The sequence below is a fragment of the Eptesicus fuscus genome, chromosome 15 (genome assembly GCF_027574615.1).
Source record: "Eptesicus fuscus isolate TK198812 chromosome 15, DD_ASM_mEF_20220401, whole genome shotgun sequence".
In the NCBI taxonomy this organism is placed as follows: domain Eukaryota; kingdom Metazoa; phylum Chordata; class Mammalia; order Chiroptera; family Vespertilionidae; genus Eptesicus; species Eptesicus fuscus.
This window is the reverse complement of record NC_072487.1, coordinates 64075442-64101297: the sequence shown is the minus strand read 5'-3', so window position 1 is coordinate 64101297 and position 25856 is coordinate 64075442. Positions and strand designations below refer to the sequence as shown.

The window sequence follows — 25856 nt, the reverse complement described above, 5'->3', positions numbered from 1 at the left end:
ATGCCAGTTACTTTTCTAGGCATTGGGATTACAGTTGTGAACAAAACGGACAGAAATCCTGAACTCATGGAAGCTTACATTCTTGTGGGGAGAAAGACAATAAATAAGAAAAATAAGTAAAATATATGCTATGCTATATAATTATAAATGTTAAGGAAAAAAAAGTAAGTAAAGGAAGGAGTAATTGTGTTTAAATATTTTGGGGGAAGGGAGCTTTGTAATTTAGATCAGATGAACAGGGAGGCCTCACTGAGAAGACTACTTCTGAGTAAAAAACAAAACAAAACAGAATAATGAAGGGAGCATTCCCAGCAGAGGCCCTGAGATGAAGGCATGTGTGAGTTTAAGGTGCAGCAAGGAGGAATATACTGAACTAGGGGAAAAGTATTAGGAGATGAGGGTCTTGGAATTATAGTAAGGACTACCCCATTTATTCTAAGTAAGATGGGAAATCATAACAGAGTTTTGAAGAGGGGCGTGGTTTTACAAAAGTAATATACAAGGTGTGGCAAAAGTAGGTTGACAGTTGTGAATATGCAAAACAGAGTTCATTCTTATATTGTTATTTATTAATTATTGTATTATTTTCCACACAAACAACTGTAAACCTATTTTGCCCCTCCCTGTATAAATGATAGCCTATGAGATGTGTCCTTCTACAGATGTTTTTTTGCTAAACATTATTCATTCACTCAATAAATATTTTTGCTGAAGTTTTCTATTTTTCATTTGTTTTAAGATAATTTGGAATTGCTTATAGTAACATTTTTTGTGTGATGGCTGTTCTAAAATCCTTGTCAGATCATGTTAGCATCTGATTTATCTCTAGATTAGCCTCAGTTGATTGCCTTTTCTTCTTTGGGTTGTGATTTTTCTGGTTTTTGGCATTATGAGTGATTTTTTAAAAATTCTAACATTTTGAATATTAAGTTTTAAGACCCTAGATCCTATTTAAATATTTTATTTCAGCAGGAGAAGTCACCTATTTATGTTTAGTGCATAGTTCTTGGCTTACTTTTTGGGCTGTGGTTCCAATGACAATACAGGTTTCAGAGCCTATACAACATTATTCGGGTCCACTTTGTTCAACTGGTACCAAAAGGCCCCGGGTTCAATTCCAGTCAAGGACATGTACCTCGGTTGCAGGCTCCACCCGGGTCAGGCGCATGCAGGAGGCAACCAATCGATATATTTCTCTCACATCAGTAGTTCTCCCTGTCTTTCCCTCGCTCTTCCACTCTCTCTAAAAATCAATGGGAAAATATCTTCGGGTGAGGAAAAAAAAAGGAGGGGGGGTCAGGGCAAAGGACCCAAATAGACACTTCTCCAAAGTGGACATACAGAAGGCCCAGAGAGCCCTGACCGTTATGGCTCAGTGGATAGAGCATGGGCCTGTGGCCTGAGAGGTCCCGAGTTTGATTCCTTGTCCAGGGCACATGCCCGGGTTGCAGGCTCGATCACTAATAGGGGGCAAGCAGGAGGCAGCCGATCAATGATTCTCTCTCATCATTGATGTCTCTCTCTCTCTCTCTCTCTCTCTCTCTCTCTCTCTCTCTCTCTCTTCTTCTTCTCCCTTCTTCTCTGAAATCAATAAAAATATATTTTTTAAAAAAAGAATAAGGCCAAGAGACATGAAAAATGTTCGAAGTCACTAATCATTTGAGAGATGCAAATTAAAATGACAATGAGGTATCACCTTACACCTGTCAGAATGGCTATCATCAACAAACCAACAAATGACAAGTGTTGGTGAGGATGTGGAGAAAAGGGAATCCTAGTACACTGCTGGTGGGAATGCAGACTAGTATAGCCACTGTAGAAAACAATATGGAGTTTCCTCAAAAAATTAAAATGGAATTCCCATTTGGTCCAGTGATCCCACTTCTAGTAGGATTATATCCTAAGAAACCCAAAAACACCAATCAGAAAGAATATATAAACCCCTATGTTCATATCAGTGCAATTTACAATAACTAAGATTTGGAAACAGCCCAAGTGCCCATCAACAGATGAGTGGATAAAAAAGCTGTGGTACATTTACATAATGGAATACTAAGCCTCGGTGAAAAAGAAGGAACTCTTACCATTTGCAACAGAATGGATTGACCTGGAGAGTATTATACTAAGTGAAAAAAGCCATTCAGAGAAAGATAAGTATCACATGGTCTTACTCATATATGGAATCTAATGAACAAAATAAACTGATGAACAAAATAGATCCAGAGACACAGAACCATGGAACAGTCTGATGAATTTCAGAGGGAAGGTGAGGGTGAGGGTAGGTGATGGGGGAGAGATTAACCAAGGAATTTATATACATATATGCATAGCCCAAGGACACAGACAATAGTGTGGCTAAGGCTTGGGAGGGGCGGGTGTAGGGAGGTGGGATCAATGGGAAAAAAACAAACAAAAACAAAGGGGACATTTGTAATACTTTCAACTATAATGATACATTTAAAAATAATACTAATAAAGCTTGGAAACTTATCTACATAACCAAGCTCACAGATACATGTTCTGTTTTCCATATAAGTGGAGGAGGCAATGTCATGCTTTCTGCCAATATGTAACAAAGATCCCTTTTCTCCAGATTTCAATAATATGTTCCTTACTTGCTTTTGAGCAGTGCCCTCCAGGTCCAGATGTCTACTAACCATCTGTTCAAAGAAACTTAGGCTTTCTCTATCATGCTGCAAAAAATCTTTCCAGCTTCCATCCACTGACTGCTTACTTCCAAAACCACTCCCACAATTTTAGGTATTTTTATGGCATCACCTCACTTTCAGGTATGAAATGTGTAATAATTATTTACTGTTGCATAACAAATTAACTTAAAACTTAGTTTAAAACAACACATGTTTATTATCTGACAGTTTCTATGGGTCAAGAATATGGGTGTGGCTTATCTGGATCTTCTATTTCTGGGGATATCACAAGGCTGCCATCAAGGTTTTGACTGAAGATGAGGTTTTATCTAAAGGCTCAGCTGGGGAAAGATCTGCTTCCAAAGTCACTTGGATGGTTGCTGGCAATATTCAGTTCCTGGAAAGTTGTTGGACTTCGGGGATTCAGGTCCTTTCTGGCTGTTGGCTGATCACTGTCTTCAATTCCTTGCTATGAGGATCTCTCCAACTTTTGAACTTGCTTCATCAAAGGCAGTGAGAAAGAGAGTTTGCTAGTATGACAGAAGTCACAATCTCATATAACCTAATCATGACAGTAAACATCCCATCACCTTTGTCATAGTCTCATCTGAAGGCTCAGGTGAGGAAAGAGCTGCTTCCAACATAATTTACATGGTTGTTGGCAGAATTCAATTGGAGATAAATCTCTACACCTTAGGTGGGTTGGGGAAGAGGGAGGGTAGATTACACAAGGACATGAATACCAGGGTAGGTGGATCTCTAGGGGCCATTGTAAGGTCTGCCTGCCACAGTCATTATCAATATCCTTTATAATTTTAGTGTTTAATAGCCAATAATACTTATCTTTTATAGAATACTTACTAAGCCTCAGTTTTCCTCCCATAAAAAAGGATTAAAATAATAACTCATTGTGACTTTAGACTCTCCAGTTTTTATGACTATGACATAATTCATCACTAATTTATGGAAACACAGTCAATATGACTATACTAGAGGCCCAGTGCATGATTGAATCATGCACGTGTAGGGTCCCCTACACGCTTTCGCTTTTGATCGCGGGGGAGCTGGGTGCCTGTCCGCTGGTGCACCAGGCCTTTCGGAAGCCTCCGCCGCATCGGAGGCTTCCGAAAGGCCTGGTGCCAGAGCAGACAGGCAACCAGCTCCCCCGCTTTTGATGGTCCTTGGTGGGATGTGAGCTCACTGCCCCAGAGGCCCCTTCTGTTCCGCAGCACAGCCATGGCGCAGACGCTGAGCTCGCGCTGCCACTGGCGATGTGAGCTCAGCGTCTGGCTGGCCCAATCGGCCACCCCGAGTCCCGCCCCCTGTGCCTCCCGCTGGCCCAATCGTGGGCGTAGCGGAGTGATGGTAATTTACATATTACCCTTTTATTAGGTAGGATAAAGGTTCTTATAGAGGTGATTACTCCCTTTCATAAACTACCATGACATTTTAACCATATCTTCTTTATGTATTTTAGCACTTTTATACTTGCAAAAGAGATATTTATAAATAGTTTTATTTCCCTTGCTAGACCGTAGGCTTCCTGAGGGCAAATTATGTATTTTTAAAAATCATTTTTCTATCCCTCCCTGACTGTACCTAGAAGAATATCATGGAGTTCAGTAGATATCTATTTTTAAAAAATAAAATTCCTGTAGCATGAACAAAATAAACTCAATATCTCTAACAGTAAGGTAAGATGCATATTTGGTAGAATGTCTCTAGTTCATCTATGTTCAATTAGATATATAGAAATCAAATGCTATTTGAGGAGATTAGTCATAGCAATATATATCACAACACTGAAAAACAGTAAATATCTAATGAGTGAGTGGATGAGTATTTATCTTTTTTCTTGCATATAGCCCTTTGACATTTTGTGGGTATCTATCTGTATTTTCAGAACTAGAGTCTGGGTGTATGTCTTCATAAAACATTCATTCTTATACCTCCAAAAATATTTCCACATTAATTATAATATGTAGATAATAACATTACTGTGCACTAACATTTAATTATCCATTTATTCAGCATAGGTAGATTTAAAATTATAAGGAGAAAACAAATTATTTTGAAAGATCACACATTTTGGTAAGTTTCTAAAACACTAAAAATTTTAATGTTTTATTTTTAAGTAATTATTATGACTCACTTATTAACCCATAAATCTAATGATATAACAATCAAATCCCAGTTGACTGCCATGCTATCTTAACATGTTTAATTTGTGGAGGAGTTCTAAAAGTTGGATCCCAATTGTATTCTGGTGATAACAACTTAGTAGGCTTATTGACAAAAAAATACTTGTTTAGGTGACGTTCATGTGTGCTACTAAGTTCATTTTCAATGTCATGAATTATTCCTTTTTGATATTCTGCAGTGAAGTTTAAAACCTCATAAGGTGTGCCACCAAAAATTGCACTATGATAATAGAAATCTCCCTTTCCAAAAGGGATGAAAGCTGCTGATTTAGGTCTTCTTTCATAAGGGAATTTTTTAACATTCTCAAAATACCACCATGCATGAAGTTGAACTACAGATTTGCCCAGGGTTTCCACTCCAAAGTTACTCTTGAAGATCTGGTTTATACTCATACTGAAGAGAAAGTCAACTTCATGCTGGATGTGTTCTATGATGTACACATTTAAGTTCTTCATGTATAGGGCATTCAAGTCTTCCCAGAACTTTTCTCTTAATATAGGCAATACTTTAAATGTTCGAAGGGGACCTAACTCTATGGGAGGTAGCAGGGAGAAATCATCCATCAAGATGTAAAAAATAACATTGTAGCCAATCATAAAGTGCTTATTAGCAGACTGGATGAACTGCTTCAGGTAGTGTCCTGTAAACCTGTAAGATATGAAAAAAAAACACACACACACACACAGGAAAAACTTATTTTGCTAAAAATCATCAGGAGAACACATCATTTAAACATGCTGTCATTATTTATGTCATTATTGCTAAAGAACTGCCAGTAGGTAAGGATAGAGAAGTTGGGTCTGTATCTTAAGTCTATTAGTTAATGAAACAGACTGTAGTGATTTGAGGGTCTGAGAAGAACCACAAAGTTTGTTGTGAAGAAAGAAAAAGAGAGCTAAATGAATATTAATGAAAAGATTCCCAAGTAGTGTCAACGACTCAGCCACTGTTGGAGAAAATAGATACAGTAGATAGATAGACATACAAGCCAGCCAGAAATAATGATTGGGGTTAATTATGAGTAGCTCTTTGAGTGTAGAAAATCCTTGGGTGCTTAACTACACTTTTCCAAAATAAAAAAAGATGAATATTAGTAGCACCTACTTTCTAGTAGACCATACAACCAAGCCTATGGTAATGTTCATTCTTTTATAATATTTTTCCAGGACCTGTCTATTGTAAGTTTCTTCCCATATGACTGGAGCGAGCCAGTCAGTTGTTGTTATTACATCAGGACGTTTTCTGTTGAACAAACAAGAAACAAATTAATCAGGCACCACTTAATTATGACAGCAGAAGTTATTGTCCAAGTGAATATGCTAATGATTATAAAGTACTTACTATGTGCCAGGCACCATTATTTAGTACTTTGCATTACTCATTTAAACCTTGCAAAGTCTTATACTAGAGGCCCGGTGCATGAAAATTCATGCACTGGACGGGGGCGTCCCTCAGCCCAGCCTGCCCCCTCTCAGAGTCCGGGAGCCCTCAGGGGTGGGAGGCGACCCGGTGATCAGGGGAAGGTGATGGCCCCATCACACCTCTGCTGCTGCCACTGCCAGCAGCACAAGTCTAGGCCGGCCCTGGATACCTGAGCCTCAGGTGGCCTTGGGCAGCTGAGCAGCTGCTGGAGGCAGGCTCACAGAGTGGCCGGGGCCGCCTGGGGACAGGCCTGGCATTGCTGCGTGCCTGCCGCCTGGGCGGGACTAAGGGGACTGGATGCCACCATCTTGTGGCTATGGGCAACGCCATCTTTGAGGGCGTGGCAGTCAATTAGCACATTTCCTCCTTATTGGCTGTGGGTGCCGCCATCTTTGCAACAGCGTGAGGGTCAATTAGCATATTCCCTCTTTATTAGATAGGATAAATTTTCACATAGTATTCTTGTGCTCTAATTCTGGATTTACTATTCTGATCTATTCCATGTTGATTTGATCACAGTGGTGTTGGAATATGTTTTCATATTTGTTAAGGCAAATTTATTTTTCACACTTTATTTGGCTGTTCTGAGATATTTATTCTTTTATATTTACTTTAAGCTTATAGTTTTTTCTTCTTTATTTTTTATTTTATTTTTAAAATATATTTTCATTGGTTTCAGAGAGGAAGGGAGAGGGAGAGAGAGATAGAAACATCAATGATGAGAGAGAACCATTGATTGGCTACCTCCTGCATGCCCTCTACTGGGGATCGAGCCCACCACCCGGGCATGTGCCCTTGACCAGCATCGAACCCAGGACCTTTCATTCCACAGGCCAATAGTCTATCCACTGAGCCAAACCAGTTAGGGCTAGTTTTTTGTTTTTTTTCTTCTTCTTTTTTAAAAATATTTTTCTTTATTGATTTCAGAGAGGAAGGGAGAAGTAGAGAGAGATAGAAACATCAATGATGAGAGAGAATCATCCATCAGCTGCCTCCTGCACGCCCCCCACTGGGGACTGAGCCCACAACCCAGTATGTGCCTTTGGCCAGAATCGAACCCAGGACCCCTAATCCACAGGCTGATGCTCTATCCACTGAGCCAAACCGGCCAGGGCTAGTTTTTTCTTCTTAATTAAAACAAAAACTGAGCTTTTCCCCAGATAACTCAATATTGAAGAGATCATTTTATTTTAAACAAAAAGACAAGAGAGGTCATTTTTCTTTCCCCTAATAAAACCAGGAATGTTAAACCAGATAATAGCTTTCTCATTCTGACCCTTAAATGCCTGACTCTTTATAAATAGACCCTCATTTTGTACATAAAAGTCTTAAAGATAAGAACTCTAAGTCCTGGGAGCCTCTCAGAATAGCTACAATTTGATGATGGGGAAAAAAAATTCCCTCTGTTAAAATTGATTTATACTATTATTGTTATATTGTGAGCAGAATTTTTTGTTCTTACTTAGGAGTAAACCAGTCTGATAGCCGAGGTTCTTCTGTTTCATGATCCCTGGGTACAAAGAGAAAATCAAGTTAAGAGTAACGCACTTATGCAGCAAACATATGTTGCATCTCTATAATATGACAGGCACTATTTAGTGCTGTTTTGGTAACTGAACATTTACATCAGCTCCTGCCTTCAAGAAGTTGATAAACTAGTGGGAAAGGCAAGATTAAATAGATAATCATAGTACAGAGTGTTAAGGGCTAATAGGGAAAAACAGATCTCCATGGGAGCATATAAATAGGGCCTCTAACTTAAATTTGGGCTTAAGGGAAACCAGCTGGAAAAGAAATATATAAGCTGGGTCTAGAAGGATAAGGACTAAAGAGGTATAGGGTGAAGAGGTCATGACCAAAGATAGAAAGGCAAGGAACAGTATGGTTCATGAATGGGGGACATATTTTAAAAATTAACAGAGCAGCTTGACTGGTGTTGCTCAGTGTTTGAGCATTGATCCATGAACCAGGAGGTCACCGTTCAATTCACCATGAGGGCATATGCCTGGGTTGCGACTCGATCCCTAGTAGGGGCCATGCAGGAGGCAGCCAATCAATGACTCTTTCTCATCATTGATGTTTCTATCTCTCTCCCTTTCCCTTCCTCTCTCTGAAATAAATAAAAACATATTTTAAAAATTAACAGAACAGGAAGAATAATGTATATTCAGGCAAAAATGCAGATTTAATTCATTCATCAAACATTAGTAGCTTCCTATGTGATAGATACTCTGTTATGTGTTGAAATAAAAGGGTTGAAGTAAGGACTCAGATATTCATCATTGATTTTCATTCAAAGAGGACCCACCTATGGGTTTGTTGTACTTTTAAGCTAATTATTTAATTAACAAGGTCATGAGGGAATTTCCCTTTTATAAACCAGGGATATTTTGTAAAATAACTTTAAGCGACTTCTGCTTCCAGAAAGATGAAATAGTACTACTTTTCCCTATTCCTATCACTAAGTACAGCTGAAACCCCTGAACATTCATATATAAAGACTCTGAAAGGTGGAGAGAAGGCAGATCAGGTAGGCACCTTGGGACTCAAAGATTGACGTGACAGTGAATTCCTTGGGTTTTCTGCCACATGTAGAGAAGCCAGCAGCCCAGAAATGCCAATGGGCACAGACACAAAAAGAGCCCCAAGAAAAGCCTGCTCTTTACAGCTAAAGGACCAGGAAAAAGGCAAGCTAGGAAGGATAGAACACTTAAACACTACTCACTGTACTCCAGCCCAATACCACAGAAAAACTGTCCATCCTTATAGCAAAGGCAAGTGGAGAGCTCAGATTTCTGTCCTCTACAGACTGTAATGAGGCTCCCTCCCCTCCTCACTGGTGTAGAGTTAGAGGAAGTTAGTGGGGGTTAAAACTCCCATCCCTGCTCAGCAATTGTGGCCACCCTCCTGTGGTTGGTGTCACTGGAGACCATATAGGGAGCCTGAACTTCCATCCCTGCTATTAGTAACAGGGAGCTCCTCCCCTCCAGGTTTCAATGGAGGCAGAGATGAGAACTTGAAATTTCACCCCTCAACTGACAGTAATGAGCAGGTGCTACTCATGTCCCAGCTTGAGCAGTATAAGAGGATGCCTATGAACATGCAAGATTTAAGTGAGATACAGAGCCTCATAATACCCAAAGTGTCCAGGTTTCAATAAAAATCACTTACTATACCAAGAATCAGGAAGTTTTCATACTAAGAATCAAGAAGATCTCTGAATGAGAAAGGACAGTCTGCAAATGCCATGATAACACAGTTGTTAGAATTATCTGACAAGGATTTTAAAGCAACCGTTATAAAAATGCTTCATTGTGCAATTACAAACACTTGAAATAAATGAAAAAAAATAGAAAGTAACAGCAAAGATACAGGAAGTCTTATCAAAGATATAGAAGATATAAAGAAGAACCAAATATAAATTTTAGAACTTAAAAATACAATAACTGAAGTAAAAACTCAATGGTAGGCTGAATAATAGCATAATGGAGAGAATGGAGGAAAGAATCAATGAACCTAAAGATAGAATAATAGAAATCACTCAGTCTGAACAACAGAGAAAAAGAATGAAAAAAAAAAATTAACAGAGCCTCAGGGAAATACGGGACTATAACAAAAGATCATGCAATTGGAGTACCAGAAGGAGAAAAGAAAGGGCAGGACTGAAAAAGTGATTTTAAAAATGGCTGAACACTCCCCATAATTTGACAAAAGACATTAACATACAGATTCAAAAAACTGAGTGAACAAACAGGGTAAACCTAAAGCACATGATAGTTAAATTTCTGAAAGTTAAAGAAAAAATCTTGAAAGCAGTCAGAGAGAGAAATGATTCACCTATAGGGGAAAACTCATTTGAATGAAAGTGGGTTTCTCATCAGAAATCATGAACCCAAAAGGAAGTGGAGCAATATTTTCCACTGTAAGAAAAGAACTGTCAATTAAAATGTCTCTCTGCAGGTGAATAGTTATATAAACTTTGGTACATCCCTTTGTGGAATATTACCCAGTGATAAAAAGGTATGACTGCCTTAGCTGGTTTGGCTCAGTGGATAGAGTGTCGGCCTGTGGACCAAAGGGTCCCAGGTTCAATTCCGGTCAAGGGCATGTACCTCGGTTGCAGGTCCTTGGTCGGGGCTCATGCAGGAGGCAACTAATTGATGTGTTTCTCTCACATCGATGTTTCTCTCTGTCTTTCCCTCTCTCTTCCACTCTCTCTAAAAGATTAATGGAAAAATATCCTTGGGTGAGGATTAAAAAAAAAAAGTATATAACCTATTGATATTCACAACATGGCTGGACCTCAAGGGCATTATGCTGAGTGGAAAATACTTATCTCAATAAATAGATCATATGCTGTATGATTCCATTTATAAACATTTTCAAAGTGACAAAATTATAGAGATAAAATTAGATTAGTACTAGAGGTTAGGGAAGGTGAGGAAAAAGAGGTTGAGTGTGAGTATAAGTGGTGGCTCAGAGGAAGTCTTCGTGGTTAGGGAATGGTTTTATATTTGACTGCTGTGGTGGTTACACATATCTATACATGTGATAAAATCTCATAATTATATACTACATTGTTCCATCATCAATTTCCCGTTTTGATATTGTACAATTATGTAAGACGTAACATTGGAGACACTTGGATAAAAGGTACATATCATCTCTTTGTACTTAATATTTTTGCAACTTCTTGTGAATCAATAATTATTTCAAAATAAAATATTTATAAAAACTGTTATGCCGAAACCGGTTTGGCTCAGTGGATAGAGCGTCGGCCTGCGGACTCAAGGGTCCCAGGTTCGATTCCGGTCAAGGGCATGTACCTTGGTTGCGGGCACATCCCCAGTAGGGGATGTGCAAGAGGCAGCTGATCGATGTTTCTCTCTCATCAATGTTTCTAACTCTCTATCCCTCTCTCTTCCTCTCTGTAAAAAATCAATAAAATATATGAAAAAAAAAACTGTTAGAAGTGCATCCCTTTTTGACATTTCAGAGGCATTTTTAGCCAAAGATATTTTATTTTAGGATTGCCCAGGCCTCATGCTTAATCAAAATCTAATCATTCATGCTGAACTCCATTAAAAATATACAATGACAAATGAAGAATTTTTCTAAAATTCATATTTTTTACTAATTTTGACTAAATTTCACTAATTTCTCAGGTCCTACACAATGGTCAATAGTAGAAAACGTGTTGACTAATGAGGGCTATCAATTATATCATCCTGGTCAAAGATATTTAAACTATAGCAAATGTCAAAAACTTGTCTGGTGTATAAGCATGTGAATGTGTGAAGTGAGAAAAATTTGGAGATGTACACATACACACATATACAGTTATATTGTGTGTGTAGAATATTTATGAACTGATACCCAAGAAATGTCTCAGTGGTTGCCTCTAGAGAATTTAGTTATTTTTCTGTACTTTTTGATTGCCATTAGCATTAGGACCCACTTGACTCCAACCAGTTTGCTCTCAATACAGTTTGTAGAATATTTATGAAACACAGATTCTTACCAGCAGAGACTTATCTTCTGTAGGTTCTTCTTTATTCTTTATAAATGAAAAAAAGAATGCATTTAGTGTTAAATTTGAACAAATCCCTACTGCAATTAGAATATCAAAAAAATCTAGAATTCAGATTCATTCATTTACTCACGTGTAATTATAGCCAGATAATTACTAAACACCTACTATACGTCAGCCAGAATGCTACAGAATATATGGAATATATGGCATCCAGTTCTGACATGACATTGGTCCTTCCTATTAAGGCATATTCCCCCAGAGGGCAAATAACATGTAGAACATGATACCAAAGCAAGGGGGCTAATTTTAAAACATTAGCTACCACAATATAGTTAATTTTCAAATAACATTCAGTAACAATGCATTTCTTATTTAAAAAATAAAACATAAGGAGGAATGTATGGCTGAGATAAGAATTTGAACTTATTTATCTAAGAGAATTCTAGCAGGTTAGCAAATTTGTTCTCTAGTACAACTGTGTTTCTACAGCAGGTCACTTTGAGTCTTGTTCCTATTAGATGGAACTTTGATATAATTTAAGATACATCTAAAATAGCCCCTAACACTTTCTATTCTGTTACCTTGCCTTACTTTCTTCATAGCATTATTATATACTAGAGGCCCGGTGCACGAAATTTGTGCACTGGGCGGGGGGGTCCCCTCAACCTGGCCTGTGCCCTCTCGCAGTCTGGGACCCCTTGGGGGATGTCCAACTGCAGGCTTGCAATCCAGGACCCCTTGCTCCTTACCACCCGCTTGCTCACTGCTCCTTACCACTCAGCTCACTGCTCCTTAGCACTGCTGCAGAGGTGGGAGAGGCTCCTGTCACCACCACTGCATTTGCCATCTGTGAGCCTGGCTTTTGGTTGAATGACGCTCCTCCTGTGGGAACACACTGATCACCAGGGGGGCAGCTCCTGTGTTAAGCATCTGCCCCTGGTGGTCAGTGTGCATCATAGCAACTGGTCGTTCCAGATGTTCTGCCATTACGGTCGCTTAGGCTTTTATTGTATAGATAATATAATGCTCCTGATAATATATTACATATTTCTTTGCTTATTGTCTATTTTCTTCACCTAGACTGTAAAGTTTCATAGGAGCAGTCACTTTGTTTGAGTTAATTCTTGGTACCTAGAACAGGGCCTGGTACCAAGAAGGTACTCAATAAATAATCATTGAATGTTGAAAAATGAAAGGATTAGTATATTTATTATTTGATTTATTTCCCAAACGGAAGATAATTTTTAATTAATTTAGGGAGTGTTTATTAATACTTTTTGGACAAAACTCAGTATTTTAGATCAACTCTGCCAATCACTAAAGATAATGATTCATTAATTTTTTTATATTTACCGGAAATGATGTTTAATCAATGTCAGTGATAAAGCAAATGAAACCAATAACAGTATTTTCCATTTAGAATTCATTCTCTGCTGGAAAAAAAAAAGAGGAGAAAAAGAGTGGGTGTTTTTGGAATATAAAAAAGTTCCTTGCCATCTTCTAATAACATATTAATTTATGAAAATTTGGCCACCAACCCAAGTTTCTGATTCTAGGCTGCTCAGCCATAGAAAGAAGGCAGACTTGAATTACGTAAACCACCTATATTGTTTGAAGTGCCTGCAAAAATCTCCCTTAGATGCCAACTGATTCTTTTTAGGTTAGGTAAAAAGTGTTGGTGACATTCATTTTGTGTACCTTTATCAAAGTCTACCATGATTGCATTAAGGAAATTTAATAAAACAAGTTTATTTACTTGTGCTTCTGTGAAGATAAAAGGAGGTACCCATGAAGACATCATTATACACTGGAATGTATTCTTTCCCCAAAGTTGATGTTTACATATTTGTTCCTAATATATTTATTCCAAGACTAATAATTTATTCAAAGACTATACAACTAGTAACCTAAAATTATATGAGCTGTCTTAAAGGTATATCCTTGTAAATAGTAATTAAAAGTCTAAATTAAAGGCATTAAACTCTAAAATGGAATATTGGCACCCTAGCAAGTTTGGCTCAATGGATAGAGCGTCAGGGGCCTGCGGATTGAGGGGACCCGGATTCAGTTCGGTCAAGGGCACGTACCTCAGTTGTAGGCTCTTCCCTGGCCTGGGGCTGGTCGGGGCGTGTGCAGGAGGCAACCAATTGATGTGTTTCTCTGACATCAATATTTCTCTCTGTCTTTCCTTCTCTCTTCCACTCTCTATAAAAATCAATGGAAAAATATCCTCAGGTGAGGATGAAAAATAAATAAAATAAAGTAAATAAATAAAATGGAATATTGGCCCCAGCCAATGCACTGAACTTGTGTTCAAGGTGTTAAGATTTCTATTTACAAGCGTAAACTGGTTTTTAGTAGGCAGGATCCAAGAACAGGCCCTGCTTTTGAATTATGTATTGGAGTAAATGGAGGTCTCTTATACTTATTTTTTAACACTTATAATTAATGAGCAAGATATTTTAGATCTATACCTTCCCATATTGTGGCCACTAGCAACAAGTGACTAATGAATACTTGAAATGTTGCTAGTCCAAACAGTGGAGTTTGAAGACTCAGTATGAAAAAAGTAAGATCTTATTAATATTGTTTATATTTACTACATGTTGAAATAAAATTTCAGATATAGTGGGGTTTTTTTTAATTGATTTCAGAAAAGGGAGAGGGAGAGAGAGATAGAAACATCAATGATGAGAGAGAATCATTGACCAGCTGCCTCCTGCATGCCTCACACTGGGGATTGAGCCCACAACTCGGGCATATGCCCTGACCGGGAATCGAACTGAGAGATATAGTGGGTTAAATGAAAAACACCATTAAAATAAATGTTATCTGTCCCAGATAAGAAAAAACTAAAGGAGTTTGTCACCACCAAACCATTATTGCAAGAAATGTCAAAGGGACTTTTTTAAGAAGAAAAAAAAAAGGTTAAAAATATGAATAGCCGAAACCGGTTTGGCTCAGTGGATAGAGCGTCGCCTTCGGACTCAAGGGTCCCAGGTTCGATTCCGGTCAAGGGCATGTACCTTGGTTGCGGGCACATCCCCGGTAGGGGGTGTGCAAGAGGCAGCTGATCGATGTTTCTCTCTCATCGATGTTTCTCTCTCATCGATGTTTCTAACTCTCTGTCCCTCTCTCTTCCTCTCTGTAAAAAAATCAATAAAATATATATATAAAAAAATATGAATAATAAAATTGACATAACTTCATACCTATCAATAATTTCTTTAAATGTAAATGGATTAAATGCTCCAATAAAAAAGACATAGAGTGGCTGAATAGAGAAGAAAACAAAACTCATATATATATTCAAAAGATATAGTCTGAATGTAAAGGGATGGAATAAGATATTTCATGCAAATGTAAATGTAAAAAAAATCTGTGTTGCTGCCATATCTTGGCTATTCTATCCTATATAATAAAGAGATAATATGCAAATTGACCCTCACACCCTCACACAAGATGGCTGGCCACATGTGGTCACAAGATGGCCTCCACAAGATGGCCTGCAGGGGAGGGCAGTTGTGGGTGATCAGGCCAGCAGGGGAGGGCAGTTAGGGGCGACCAGGCTGGCAGGGGAGGGCAGTTGGGGGCGACCAGGCCTGCAGGGAAGGGCAGTTGGGGGTGACCAGGCCGGCAGTGGAGGGCAGTTGGGGCAACCAGACCAGCAGGGGAGGCAGTTAGAGGTGACCAGGTTGGCAGGGGAGGGCAGTTAGGGGTGACCAGGCCTGCAGGGGAGCAGTTAGGTGTCGATCAGGCTGGCAGGGGAGTGGTTAGGGGGTGATCAAGCTGGCAGGCAGAAGTGGTTAGGGGGCAATCAGGTAGGCAGGCAGGCGAGTGGTTGGGAGCCAGCAGTCCTGGATTGTGAGAGGGATGTCTGACCAGGAGTCGGACATCCTCCAAGGGGTCCCAGATTGGAGAGAGTGCAGGCTGGGCTGAGGGACAACCCCCCTCCCAGTGCATGAATTTCGTGCACTGGACCTCTAGTCCTACCTAATAAAAGAGTAATATGCAAATTAACCATCACTCCGCTACATGCACAAGCCACGCCCACCAGCCAATCGGAGCGAGTATGCAAATAAACCCAACTAAGATGGTCACAGCCACAGAGAGCAGGAGGGAGGCTTGGGTTTCCCTGGTAACAAAGGAAGCCAAGCTTTCCGCGGGCCCGTTGTAGGCCTAAGCTTCCACTCAAGGCTACAAAGTTTCAATTATAGAAGGTAAACAAATCCAAACAAATGTCGGCAGCCACGGAGCTAGAAAGAGCAGGAGGCTAGGGTTGCCCCTGCTTTCCACACACCCTGGCCAGCCCAGGCCTCCACATAAGGCTACAAAGTTTCAATTATAGAAGATATACACAAACCCCAACAGAAACGGCTGCCAGCCATGGAGTGAGCAGGAGGCTTGGCTCCACTCCAGGCTACAAAGTTTCAATTGTAGAAGGTAAATAAATTCCAGATACCAGGGCCTCCTCTTGGGTTGCCAGGGGGCATGGCTGGCCTGCAAACCACCACAGGCCCCTCGCTCAAGCCACCCCACACCCTAAGGGAACCCCCACCCTGATCCGGGACACCCTTCAGGGCAAACCAGCTGGCCCCCACTCATGCACCAGGCCTCTATCCTATCTAATAAAAGAGTACTATGCAGATTGACCATCACTCCAACACACAATATGGATGCCCCCATGTGGCCAAAGATCCTGCCCCCATGTGGACACAAGATGGCCACCACAAGATGGCCAGCAGGGGAGGGCAGTTGGGAGGCACCAGGCCTGCAAGGGAGGGCAGTTGGAGGCGATCAAGCCTGCAGGGGAGGGCAGTTAGGGGTGACCAGGCCGGCAGAGGAGGGAAGTTGGAGGCAAACAGGCTGGCAGGGGAGCAGTTAGGCATCAATCAGGCTGGCAGGAGAGTGGTTAGGGGGTGATCAGGCTGGCAGGCAGAAGCAGTTAGGAGCAATCAGGAAGGCAGGCAGGTGAGCAGTTGGGAGCCAGCAGTCCTGAATTGTGAGAGAGATGTCCGACTGCCCGTTTAGGCCCAATCCCACTGGGCAGTCAGACATCCCTCGAGGGGTCCCAGATTGGAAAGGGTCTAGGCTGGGCTGAGGAACACACCCTCCCCTGCCTCCGTGCATGAATTTCGTGCACCGGGCCTCTAGTATATATATAAAAGGCTAATATGCAAATTGTCCCCATGGGAGTTTGACTGGGAGATCGGGAGTTCATTCGCTCACTATGACATGCACTGACCACCAGGGGGTGGTACGGAATGAAGGAAGGCTCCAGCTGGCAGCCAGCAGCTGGGGAAGAAAAGTCCCAGCCGGCAGCCAGAAGGCCCCGATTGGCCCTGATCGCCAGCCAGGCCTAGCAACTCTACCTTTGCACGAATTTCAAGCACTGAGCCTCTAGTTGTAAATAATGAACATTTTGATGGTTGCCAGATAGGAGGGGGGTTAGGGAGTAGGTGAAAAAGGTGAAAGGATAATAACTATGGTGTCAGATGGGTACTAGATTGATTGGGGTGATCACTTCAAAAATTATATAAATGTCTAATCACTGGGTTGTACACTTGAAACTAAAGTAATATTGTACATTAACTAATTGAAAAAATTAAACATTACTAAAATAAAAAAAGAAAGAAAAAATCTGGGGTAGTAATACTTATATCAGACAAGTATAAGTATTACAAAACTGGGGTAGTAATACTTATATCAGACAAGTCTATTTATATTTTAAATAGACTTTAAAATAAAGACTATAGCCAGAAACAAGGAAGGATATTTCATATACAATAGCCTAAGTGTCTATTGTTAGACATGGATAAAGACATGTGGTACATATATACAATGAAATATTACTTAGGCATTTGCATCAACACAGATGTACCTAGGGAGTATTATGATAAGTGAAATAACTCAGAGAAAACAAATACCATATGATTACACTTATAGGTAGAATCTAAGAAACAAAGAAAAAGAAACACTCATAGATACAGAGAACAAACTGATGGTTGCCAGATGGGAAAGGGGTTGGGGAGCTGGGTGAAAAAGGTGAACAGATTAAGAAATACAAATTGGCAGTTACAAAATAATCACAGAATATAAAGTACAGCATAGGGAATACAGTCATTAATCTATAATAATAAAAGCATAAATGCTAATTAGACCGGACAGCCGAATGACCTTCTAGACGTCATTCCGGATGTTCTTCCCAATGAAGCTGTGGTGGCAGGGGCTGAGTCAGAGGTGGTTAGGGGCAATCAGGCAGGCAGGTGAGCAGTTAGGGGCAATCAGGCAGACCGATGAGTGGTTAGGGATGTTGAGGCAGGCAGGCGAGTGGTTAGGGGTGATGAAGCAGGCAGGCAGAGGGGTTAGGGGCAATGAGGCAGGCAGGCGAGTAGTTAGGGGCGATCAGGCAGGCAGACGGGCAGGCAAGCGGTTAGGAACCAGGGGTTCCAGATTGTAAGAAGGATGTCCAACTACCAGTTTAGGCCCGATCACACCTAAACTGGCATTTACACATCTCCCAAGGGGTCCCAGATTGCGAGAGGGTGCAGGCTGGGCTGAAGGACCCCAAGCCCCCTGCATGAATTTTGTGCACCAGGCCTCTAGTGTTGTAATAAATTGGTATGGGGCCAGGCATGTTCTAAACTTATTGGAGAGATCACTTGGTAAGTTATATAAATGTCTAACCATTATAGTGTACATATGAAACTAATATTATGTTGAATGTCAACTTTAATTGAAAAAAAAAGAATTTTAAAAAATACATTTTAAGCTGAAATAAAATAAGGTAATTTAAGATTCAAAAAAATAAAGGTCATCTGTTCCTTGTTACATTTTTGCAATACAGTTACTAGAATATTTAAAGCTACAAATGTGAAATGACCAACTTTATTTTTTAAAAATATATTTTATTGATTTTTTACAGAGAGGAAGGGAGAGGGATAGAGAGTTAGAAACATCGATCAGCTGCCTCCTGCACACCTCCTATTGGGGATGTGCCCACAACCAAGGTATATGCCCTTGACCAGAATCGAACCTGGGACCCTTCAGTCCACAGGCCGATGCTCTATCCACTGAGCCAAACTGGTTTTGGCTGAAATGACCAACTTTTAAAGTTAAGTACATTAGAAATACCCTATGTATGAAGTAAGATTCTGTTTAACCAGATTGTCTTCTTACAATGTGCCCTCAATGACATTATTCTTAAAGCCAGAAACATTTTTATATGTCATCTACCTTGTACTTTAAGGCCAAGGTTTGAGGATGATCTCTACCTATGATTTTTCCAGGTCATCTAAACGTTTATACAATCCCTTCCTAAGAGCCTTACCTTTAGTTTTGGTGATGTAAAGAGAAAGTCTTAGAATGTTCCCGAGCATTATAATTTTGGGTCTTCGTAAAAAAAATATATATATATATATAAAGATATTATCTAATATTCTCCTTGTGTTTGAATCTTCTGGTAATGGTGATGTCATCAGACTCTTGATGATGAAAGCATTAGGGAGTCATAATGATACATTTGTTAGCAAGTTCTTCTCATTGTTACCAGAACTTTGTCCCATTTGAAAGAGTCAAGGATTTTAACTGTTTTGCTTTTAGTTTTTGTTGTTGTTGTACTTCCTTGCTGTTTTCAATGACTGATTTTTAACTTTATAAATATATTTTGGTGTGCTGTGTGTGTATATGCATGCATATGAATGACACAAAAGTGCAACATTTTTTTCTTCAGTGCCTCATTAGGCATTGTCTAATTATCTAAGGTAAAGCTAATTCCTTCTTATGCTTTCTTAGAATGTACTTATTTTCTGATTATAGAAGTACCACATTTTCATGTTATTAAATTTGTCAAGTGCATAAAAGCACAAAGAAGAAAATAATAATCAAATGTAATCATATTGTCCTGAGATAATCACTCTTAATTTGAGGTAGCATGCACCTTTATTTTGTCCTTCTTTAAAAATAAATTAGTTTTTCATATTGAAAAAGAAAGACACACACAGTAAAAAAATTCTAACAGAAAAAAAGGTTATGTAATGTATACTATATCATTTTCTCCCTTCAGCACCTGATTCTTCCCATTCCCCCATCTCCAATGGTAGCCACTGTTAACAGTTTACTGGTTTTTTTATATTATATATATAGTGTGTGTATATTCCCCCTTTTATTATGCAAATGGCAGCATACTAAAAACACTCTTTAATAATTTGAATTTCTCACTCATCAGTATATCATTTGAAGATCATTCCATCACATCTCATACATCTAATACTCTTTTTCTAGTAAACTGTATCCTATATAATAAAAGCATAATATGCTAAGTGTTTAGTCGTCCATTCAACCAATCAAAGTGTAATATGCTAATGATATGCTAAGGCCGCTCAACTGCTCACTATGACATGCACTGACCACCAGGGGGGCAGACAGTCGACTGGTCAACCAATCGCTATGATGTGCACTGACCACCAGGGTCAGATGCTCCAACTGGTAGGTTAGCTTGCTGCTGGGGTTCGGCTGATCGGGACTGAGCAAGATGGGCTGGACACGCCTTGGAGCTGTCCCATGGTCCCTCCCCAACTGGCCAATCTCCCACATCCATCCCCAGCCCTGATTGTGCACTGGTGGGGTCCCTTGGCCTGGCCTGCGGCCTCTCACAATCCAGGACCCCTTGAGGGATGTTGAAGAGCCAGTTTTGGCCTGACGGTGGAACAACTGGTCACTATGATGGCAGCAGGTGCAAGAGGCGGCTGCTGGCCCCGATCTCCCCTCAGGAGCAGGAGGAGGTGGAGAAGCCCTGAGGGGCAATTGGGGCCAGCAGCCGCTGCTCACACCCATTGATGGCACCAAGTGATCGGGGCTGGCGCTGGGAGCCAGCAGTGGGTGCGAGCAGGGTCAGCACTGGCAATAGTTGCAAGCGCTGGGCGGGACCACAGCAGGTGCAGGAGCAAATAATTTTCAGTAACCACCAGAGGCTTGCCCCGGTGGCAGTGACTGGTGCCCTGCCTTGGTCTGGTGCCCCCACTCACCTGCTCCACCATCCTGCAGCGACCAACGCCCACCGTGTTCCGCACACCCCACCCCCCCCCCCCTGGTGGTCAGCACACGTCATAGCAACTATTTGTTTGGTTGTTTGGTGGTTCTGGTTGTTCCACCATTCAGTCTATTTGCATATTAGCCTTTTATTATATAGGATATTGAGGGGCGGGTTTTCAAAGGGCGAGTAAAGGGAGGCTTTCAATTTTCTCTGTATATTATTTTTATTTTCATTGGTTTTTATAACAAACAATTTTGTAAGCTTTAAAATACATAGTTCTCTTTGAATGACTCAAAGTTTCCTAAGTAATTGTCTGCCCATCTGGTGGCAGCTTTAATGTCCTCAAAGTTTTACATAAAGAGTATATTAGTATAGTTGCAGTGACTTTCCCTTACCCACACTTTTAGACAATCCCTTTCCTTAAACAAAATGAGAAATGCATGAATACCTACTTTGGTCAATGAAAATATTTCAAGTTTCACTTTCTTGTGACAGGTTCTATTTTGTTGAATGTGATCCAACAAATAATATATCCTCAACATTGACAGAGAATATGAAATAGCTATATTATCATCTGATGTCAACAAATTCTTTCTGCAACTGCTACATCTCACTTTATACAATTTGAAATGAAAGTATGAGTATGCTGTTTGGTGGGCTTGCCATTTTGTTAGTGACTTTTTAGTGCTAAAATTTGTCAAGTGCTAATTATCTAAGATATAAGACAAAACGATGCTCTTAAATTCAGAACTATAAAGGAAGGGCTTCAATATTATGTGTTGCTCTAAGAATGTTATAATACTTAGGAGCCCAACGCATTTTAATAGCTTTAATTTCACTGGTACGTTTTGTATTAGTATCCCAGCTATATTCTGGAGATAAGAGTTTAGTAGGTTTATGGAGAAAGAAATACTTGTTTAAGTGACTTTCATCATGCCACACTGCTTCAATGTTATTTTTCTTATCATTCATGATTCCTTTGAAGCACTCTCTGGCAATGTTGAGAACCTGAATGGGAGTGCCACCAAATACAGCAGCATGGTAATAAAAGTCGCCCTCACCAATAGGTATGTATGCTTCTGATAAGTTATTTCTCTCATAAGGTACCTTTATAGGATGTGCATTATACCAATTAGAATGTAACTGAGCTACTGACTCCCCTAGGGTCTCTAATCCATATTTCTGCATGAAGACTTGATCCACGTCCATGCAGAAGAGGTAGTCAACTTCATATTGTATGTGATCTACAACATGCTCACTGATGGTCTTCATGCGCATCATACTAATATCTTGCCATCTCTTCTCTCGCTTAATTTCAAAAATTTTGATTGTCCGGAGGGTATTCAGCTTTATCCAAGGCAATTTGGACAAGTTATCTGTCAGAACATAAATTATGACTTTCTGGCCAACCATAAAATGCTTATTAGCAGATGATAAAAAGTTGAACAAATAGAATTCAATATATCTGTGAAGTAAAAAAGAAACAAGTTCATTTTCTTATATTTTAGTGGAACACATACTATTTGAATTATACTAACTATAGTTTACCCAAAAATGCTACTAAGCAACCAAGTATTAGATATGCTTCTTGAGTTGTATTTAAGTAGTATAAAAGAAAGTGAAATTATCTGCCTTTGCTCTTCCTGATGGGTTCTGTGGACAATGGGAGAGAAGAGGAATTCCTCACAAGAGTGAATGAAACTTGGTGAGATTAGAAACTGCACAGAGTCCAGTGCAAGGTGAGAGCCAGAGTTTTCAGGGCTATCAGAGCAATGGGAACCCGCTCTGAAGGTTGTAGGCGAAAAAGGCTTTGGGTCATTGCAAGACCAGTTATTGCTGTCTGTGGCTCACTTTATGAGTGGTCAGTTATGTATAAGCAGTCAGAGGTGAAATATTTCATACCAAATATCTGCACTAACTTATTTTGTTTTCTGGCCTTTAGTACTGTGCTAAGATTACTGGATTGGAAAATAAACTTTCTCATTTCCAGTCTCTCAAGCCAGTAAAAGAGTCTCAGATTAATAAATAGCCTCAGGTAAAATTTTAAAAGTAAAGGTAATCATATGTGCTCAGCTTCAGATAATGTTTATATACTAATCATTAAAATTAGTTCTGGGCATTTATTCAAAGGAAACAAAAATACTAATTGGAAGAGATATATGCATCCCATGTTCATTGCAGCATTATTTACAAGCCTAAGTGTCCATCAACAGATGAATGGATAAACAAGATGTGGTATATATACATATACAATGGACCATCCTATCTAGTAAAAGAGTATTATGCAGATTGACTATCACTCCAACTCACAAGATGGCTGCCCCCATGTGGTCAAAGATCCTGCCCCCATGTGGTCAAAGATCCTGCCCCCATGTGGACACAAGATAGCCACCACAAGATGGCCAGCAGGGGAGGGCAGTTGGGCAGGACAGGCCTGCAAGGGAGGGCAGTTGGGGGTGATCAAACGTGCAGGGGAGGGCAATTAGGGGTAACCAGGCCGGCAGAGGAGGGAAGTTGGGGGTGACCGGGCCTGCAGGGAAAGGCAGTTGGGGGGGACCCAGGCCTGCAGTGGAGAGAAGTTGGGGGGGGCAGGCCTGCAGGGGAGGGCAGTTAGGGGTGACCAGGCCTGCAGGGGACGGCAGTTAGGGGCAAATCAGGCTGGCAGGGGAGCAGTTAGGCATCCATCAGGCTGGCAGGGGAGTGGTTAGGGGGTGATCATGCTGGCAGGCAGAAGCAGTTAGGGACAATCAAGAAGGCAGACAGGCGAGCAGTTGGGAGCCAGCAGTCCCAGATTGGAGAGGGTGCAGGTTGGGCTGAGGGACACCCCCCCCTCTGTGCACAAATTTCGTACACCGGGCCTCTAGTTAGTAATAAAATGAATGAAATCTTGGAAGCTAGCAACTTAAATCTAAAACAGTCCAATTTATCTACATTTCTTTATGGTTAGTGCTTTTGTGTCATGTTTCTGAAAGCTTTGCCTCCTCAAGGTAGTGAAAATCTACATTTTCTTTTAGTAGTTTTATTGTTTTATATTTCACATTTAAGTCTATTATCCATTTGGATTAATTTTTGAGTGTGGCATGATATAGGGCTGTTTTGTATCAGTCTCAGCCTATTGATAATGATTCAAGGACTAGGAATGCCTGGAGCCACTCACCTGGAGCCCTTCTACTAGTGGTGAGACAATCCCCCCCTACCCCCTCATACACACACAGACATTTCCCTACCAACATTGTGGCTGGCTCAGTGCTTGTGGTTCTTATTATTGCAAGATGCACCTCAGAACAGCCATCAGGGAACTTTGAAAAAACAAGGCTCACAAGTCCTTTGATCCTTCTTTTGTTTCTTCCTTTCTCCCTTCCTTCTTCCCTCCCTCTCTTCTTCCCTTCCTTCCTTCCCCTTCCTTCCTTCCTTCCTTCCTTCCTTCCTTCCTTCCTTCCTTCCTTCCTTCCTTCCTTCCTTCCTTTCTTTCTCTTCTTTCTTTCTTTCTTTCTTTCTTTCTTTCTTTCTTTCTTTCTTTCTTTCTTTTAAATATAATTTTATTGACTTCAGAGAGGAAGGGAAAGGGAGAGAGAAATAGAAACATCAATGATGAGAATCATTGATTGGCTGCCTCATGCATGCCCCCCCCCACCCCCCCCCACCCCCCACTGGGGATCAAGCCCATAACCCAGGCCCTGACTGGGAATTGAACCATGACCTCCTGGTTCATAGGTTGGCATTCAACCACTTAGCCACACCAGCTGGGCTTTTCCTTCCTTCCTCTTTCTTTCTGTGGATTTTCCTTATAAAAAATTAGTGATCCATTACACAAAATCACATGAGGCCCGGGACCTCCCTCCCCGCCCTCCGTGCCATGGGACTGCCCCGAGTCCCAGAGTCCCGCCCAATGTGGCTGGCATGCCACTGGATGGCCCCGAGTCCTGGAGTGCCGCCCTGATGCCCTGCCTCTGGGCCCTGTGCAGCAGCTACTGGGCCCCGCCCCTGCAGCATGCACATGGGGCTGTGGAAACCCCAGCAGAAGTCGCTCGAAGCGGCCACCGGGACCCCTGTGCCCCTGTGGGGCTGCAGGAACCCTGGCGGTAGCTGCGCAGAGCGGCCACCGGCCCCACCCCCGCTTCCCTGCCCCCCATGCATGCCACCATCTTGTGATGGCGTTATGGTGTGGGGGTCAATTTGCATATTACCTCTTTATTATATAGGACTAGAGGCTCAGTGCACAAAATTTGTGCATGGGTAGGGTCCCTAGGCCTGGATGGCGATCAGGGCCGATCAGGGCTTTCTGGCTACCAGCCAGGGCCTCCCTTCCCTAGCTGCCGACTGGGGTCTTCCTTCATTCCGTGCCGCCCCCTGGTGGTCAGCACGTCATAGTGAGCAATCGAACTCCTAGTCTCCCAGTCAAACTCCCAAGGGGACACTTTGCATATTAGCCTTTTATATATATAGATAATTATCTATTTAATAACATGTTACTAAAAACTATAATTTTAATAAATAATAGATACATTGTTCAACTTTATGTAATACTTTCTTGTACTTTTTTGGTATAATTTCACTATCAAGGCAGCACTTTCTTCATTAAATGAATTGGGAAGTGTTCCCTCCTCTTCTGTTTTTTGTAAGAGATTGTATAGAATTGATGTTAATTGTTCAATAAATATTTGATAGAATTCACCAATGAAACCATATCGGCCTGGAGACTCTGGGCATTTTTAAATTTATAAATTCTATTTCCTCAGTAGCTATAGGGCTATTCAAATAGTCTATTTCATGTTGGGTAGGTTATGGTAGTTTCAGAGCCCATTTTATCTAAGTGGTTAAATATATGTGTGTAGAGTGTTTTGTACTATTCTCTGATTAACCTTTTGATATCTGAAGGTCCGAGGAATATACCCTGTTTCTTTCCTGATATTTGTAATTTGTGTCATTTTTTTTTCTTTGCCAGAAAATAAATGGATGATTGTGAATTTTTTTTCAAAGAACGAACTTTTTGTTCATGATTTTTCTCTATAGCTTT

At 40.6% G+C, this 25856-nt stretch overlaps 2 protein-coding genes and 1 long non-coding RNA gene across 6 annotated transcripts in view; 1 reads left to right on the top strand and 2 right to left on the bottom strand.

Annotated features, from left to right (window-relative positions):
- Nucleotides 1-25856, top strand: part of LOC129151677 (uncharacterized) — a 74857-nt gene that overhangs the window by 6109 nt on the left and 42892 nt on the right. The window lies entirely within an intron of this gene.
- Nucleotides 4660-19200, bottom strand: LOC103295708 (glycosyltransferase 6 domain-containing protein 1-like). Its single transcript, XM_054727417.1, has 5 exons — nucleotides 19136-19200; nucleotides 13159-13238; nucleotides 7735-7782; nucleotides 5955-6092; nucleotides 4660-5498 (listed from the first exon to the last, which is right to left on the bottom strand). The coding sequence occupies exons 2-5, from the start codon at nucleotides 13230-13232 to the stop codon at nucleotides 4832-4834; spliced, it is 927 nt and encodes a 308-aa protein (XP_054583392.1). The 5' UTR covers nucleotides 13233-13238; nucleotides 19136-19200; the 3' UTR covers nucleotides 4660-4831.
- The window catches only part of GGTA1 (glycoprotein alpha-galactosyltransferase 1 (inactive)), a 74285-nt gene continuing 69453 nt past the window's right edge, over nucleotides 21025-25856 (bottom strand). For all 4 annotated transcript variants that reach the window (XM_054727412.1, XM_054727415.1, XM_054727416.1 and 1 more), the window contains one exon: nucleotides 21025-22304. In XM_054727412.1, the coding sequence (XP_054583387.1) occupies nucleotides 21590-22304 (715 nt within the window). In that variant the 3' untranslated portion in view covers nucleotides 21025-21589. The remainder of the gene's footprint in view (nucleotides 22305-25856) is intronic.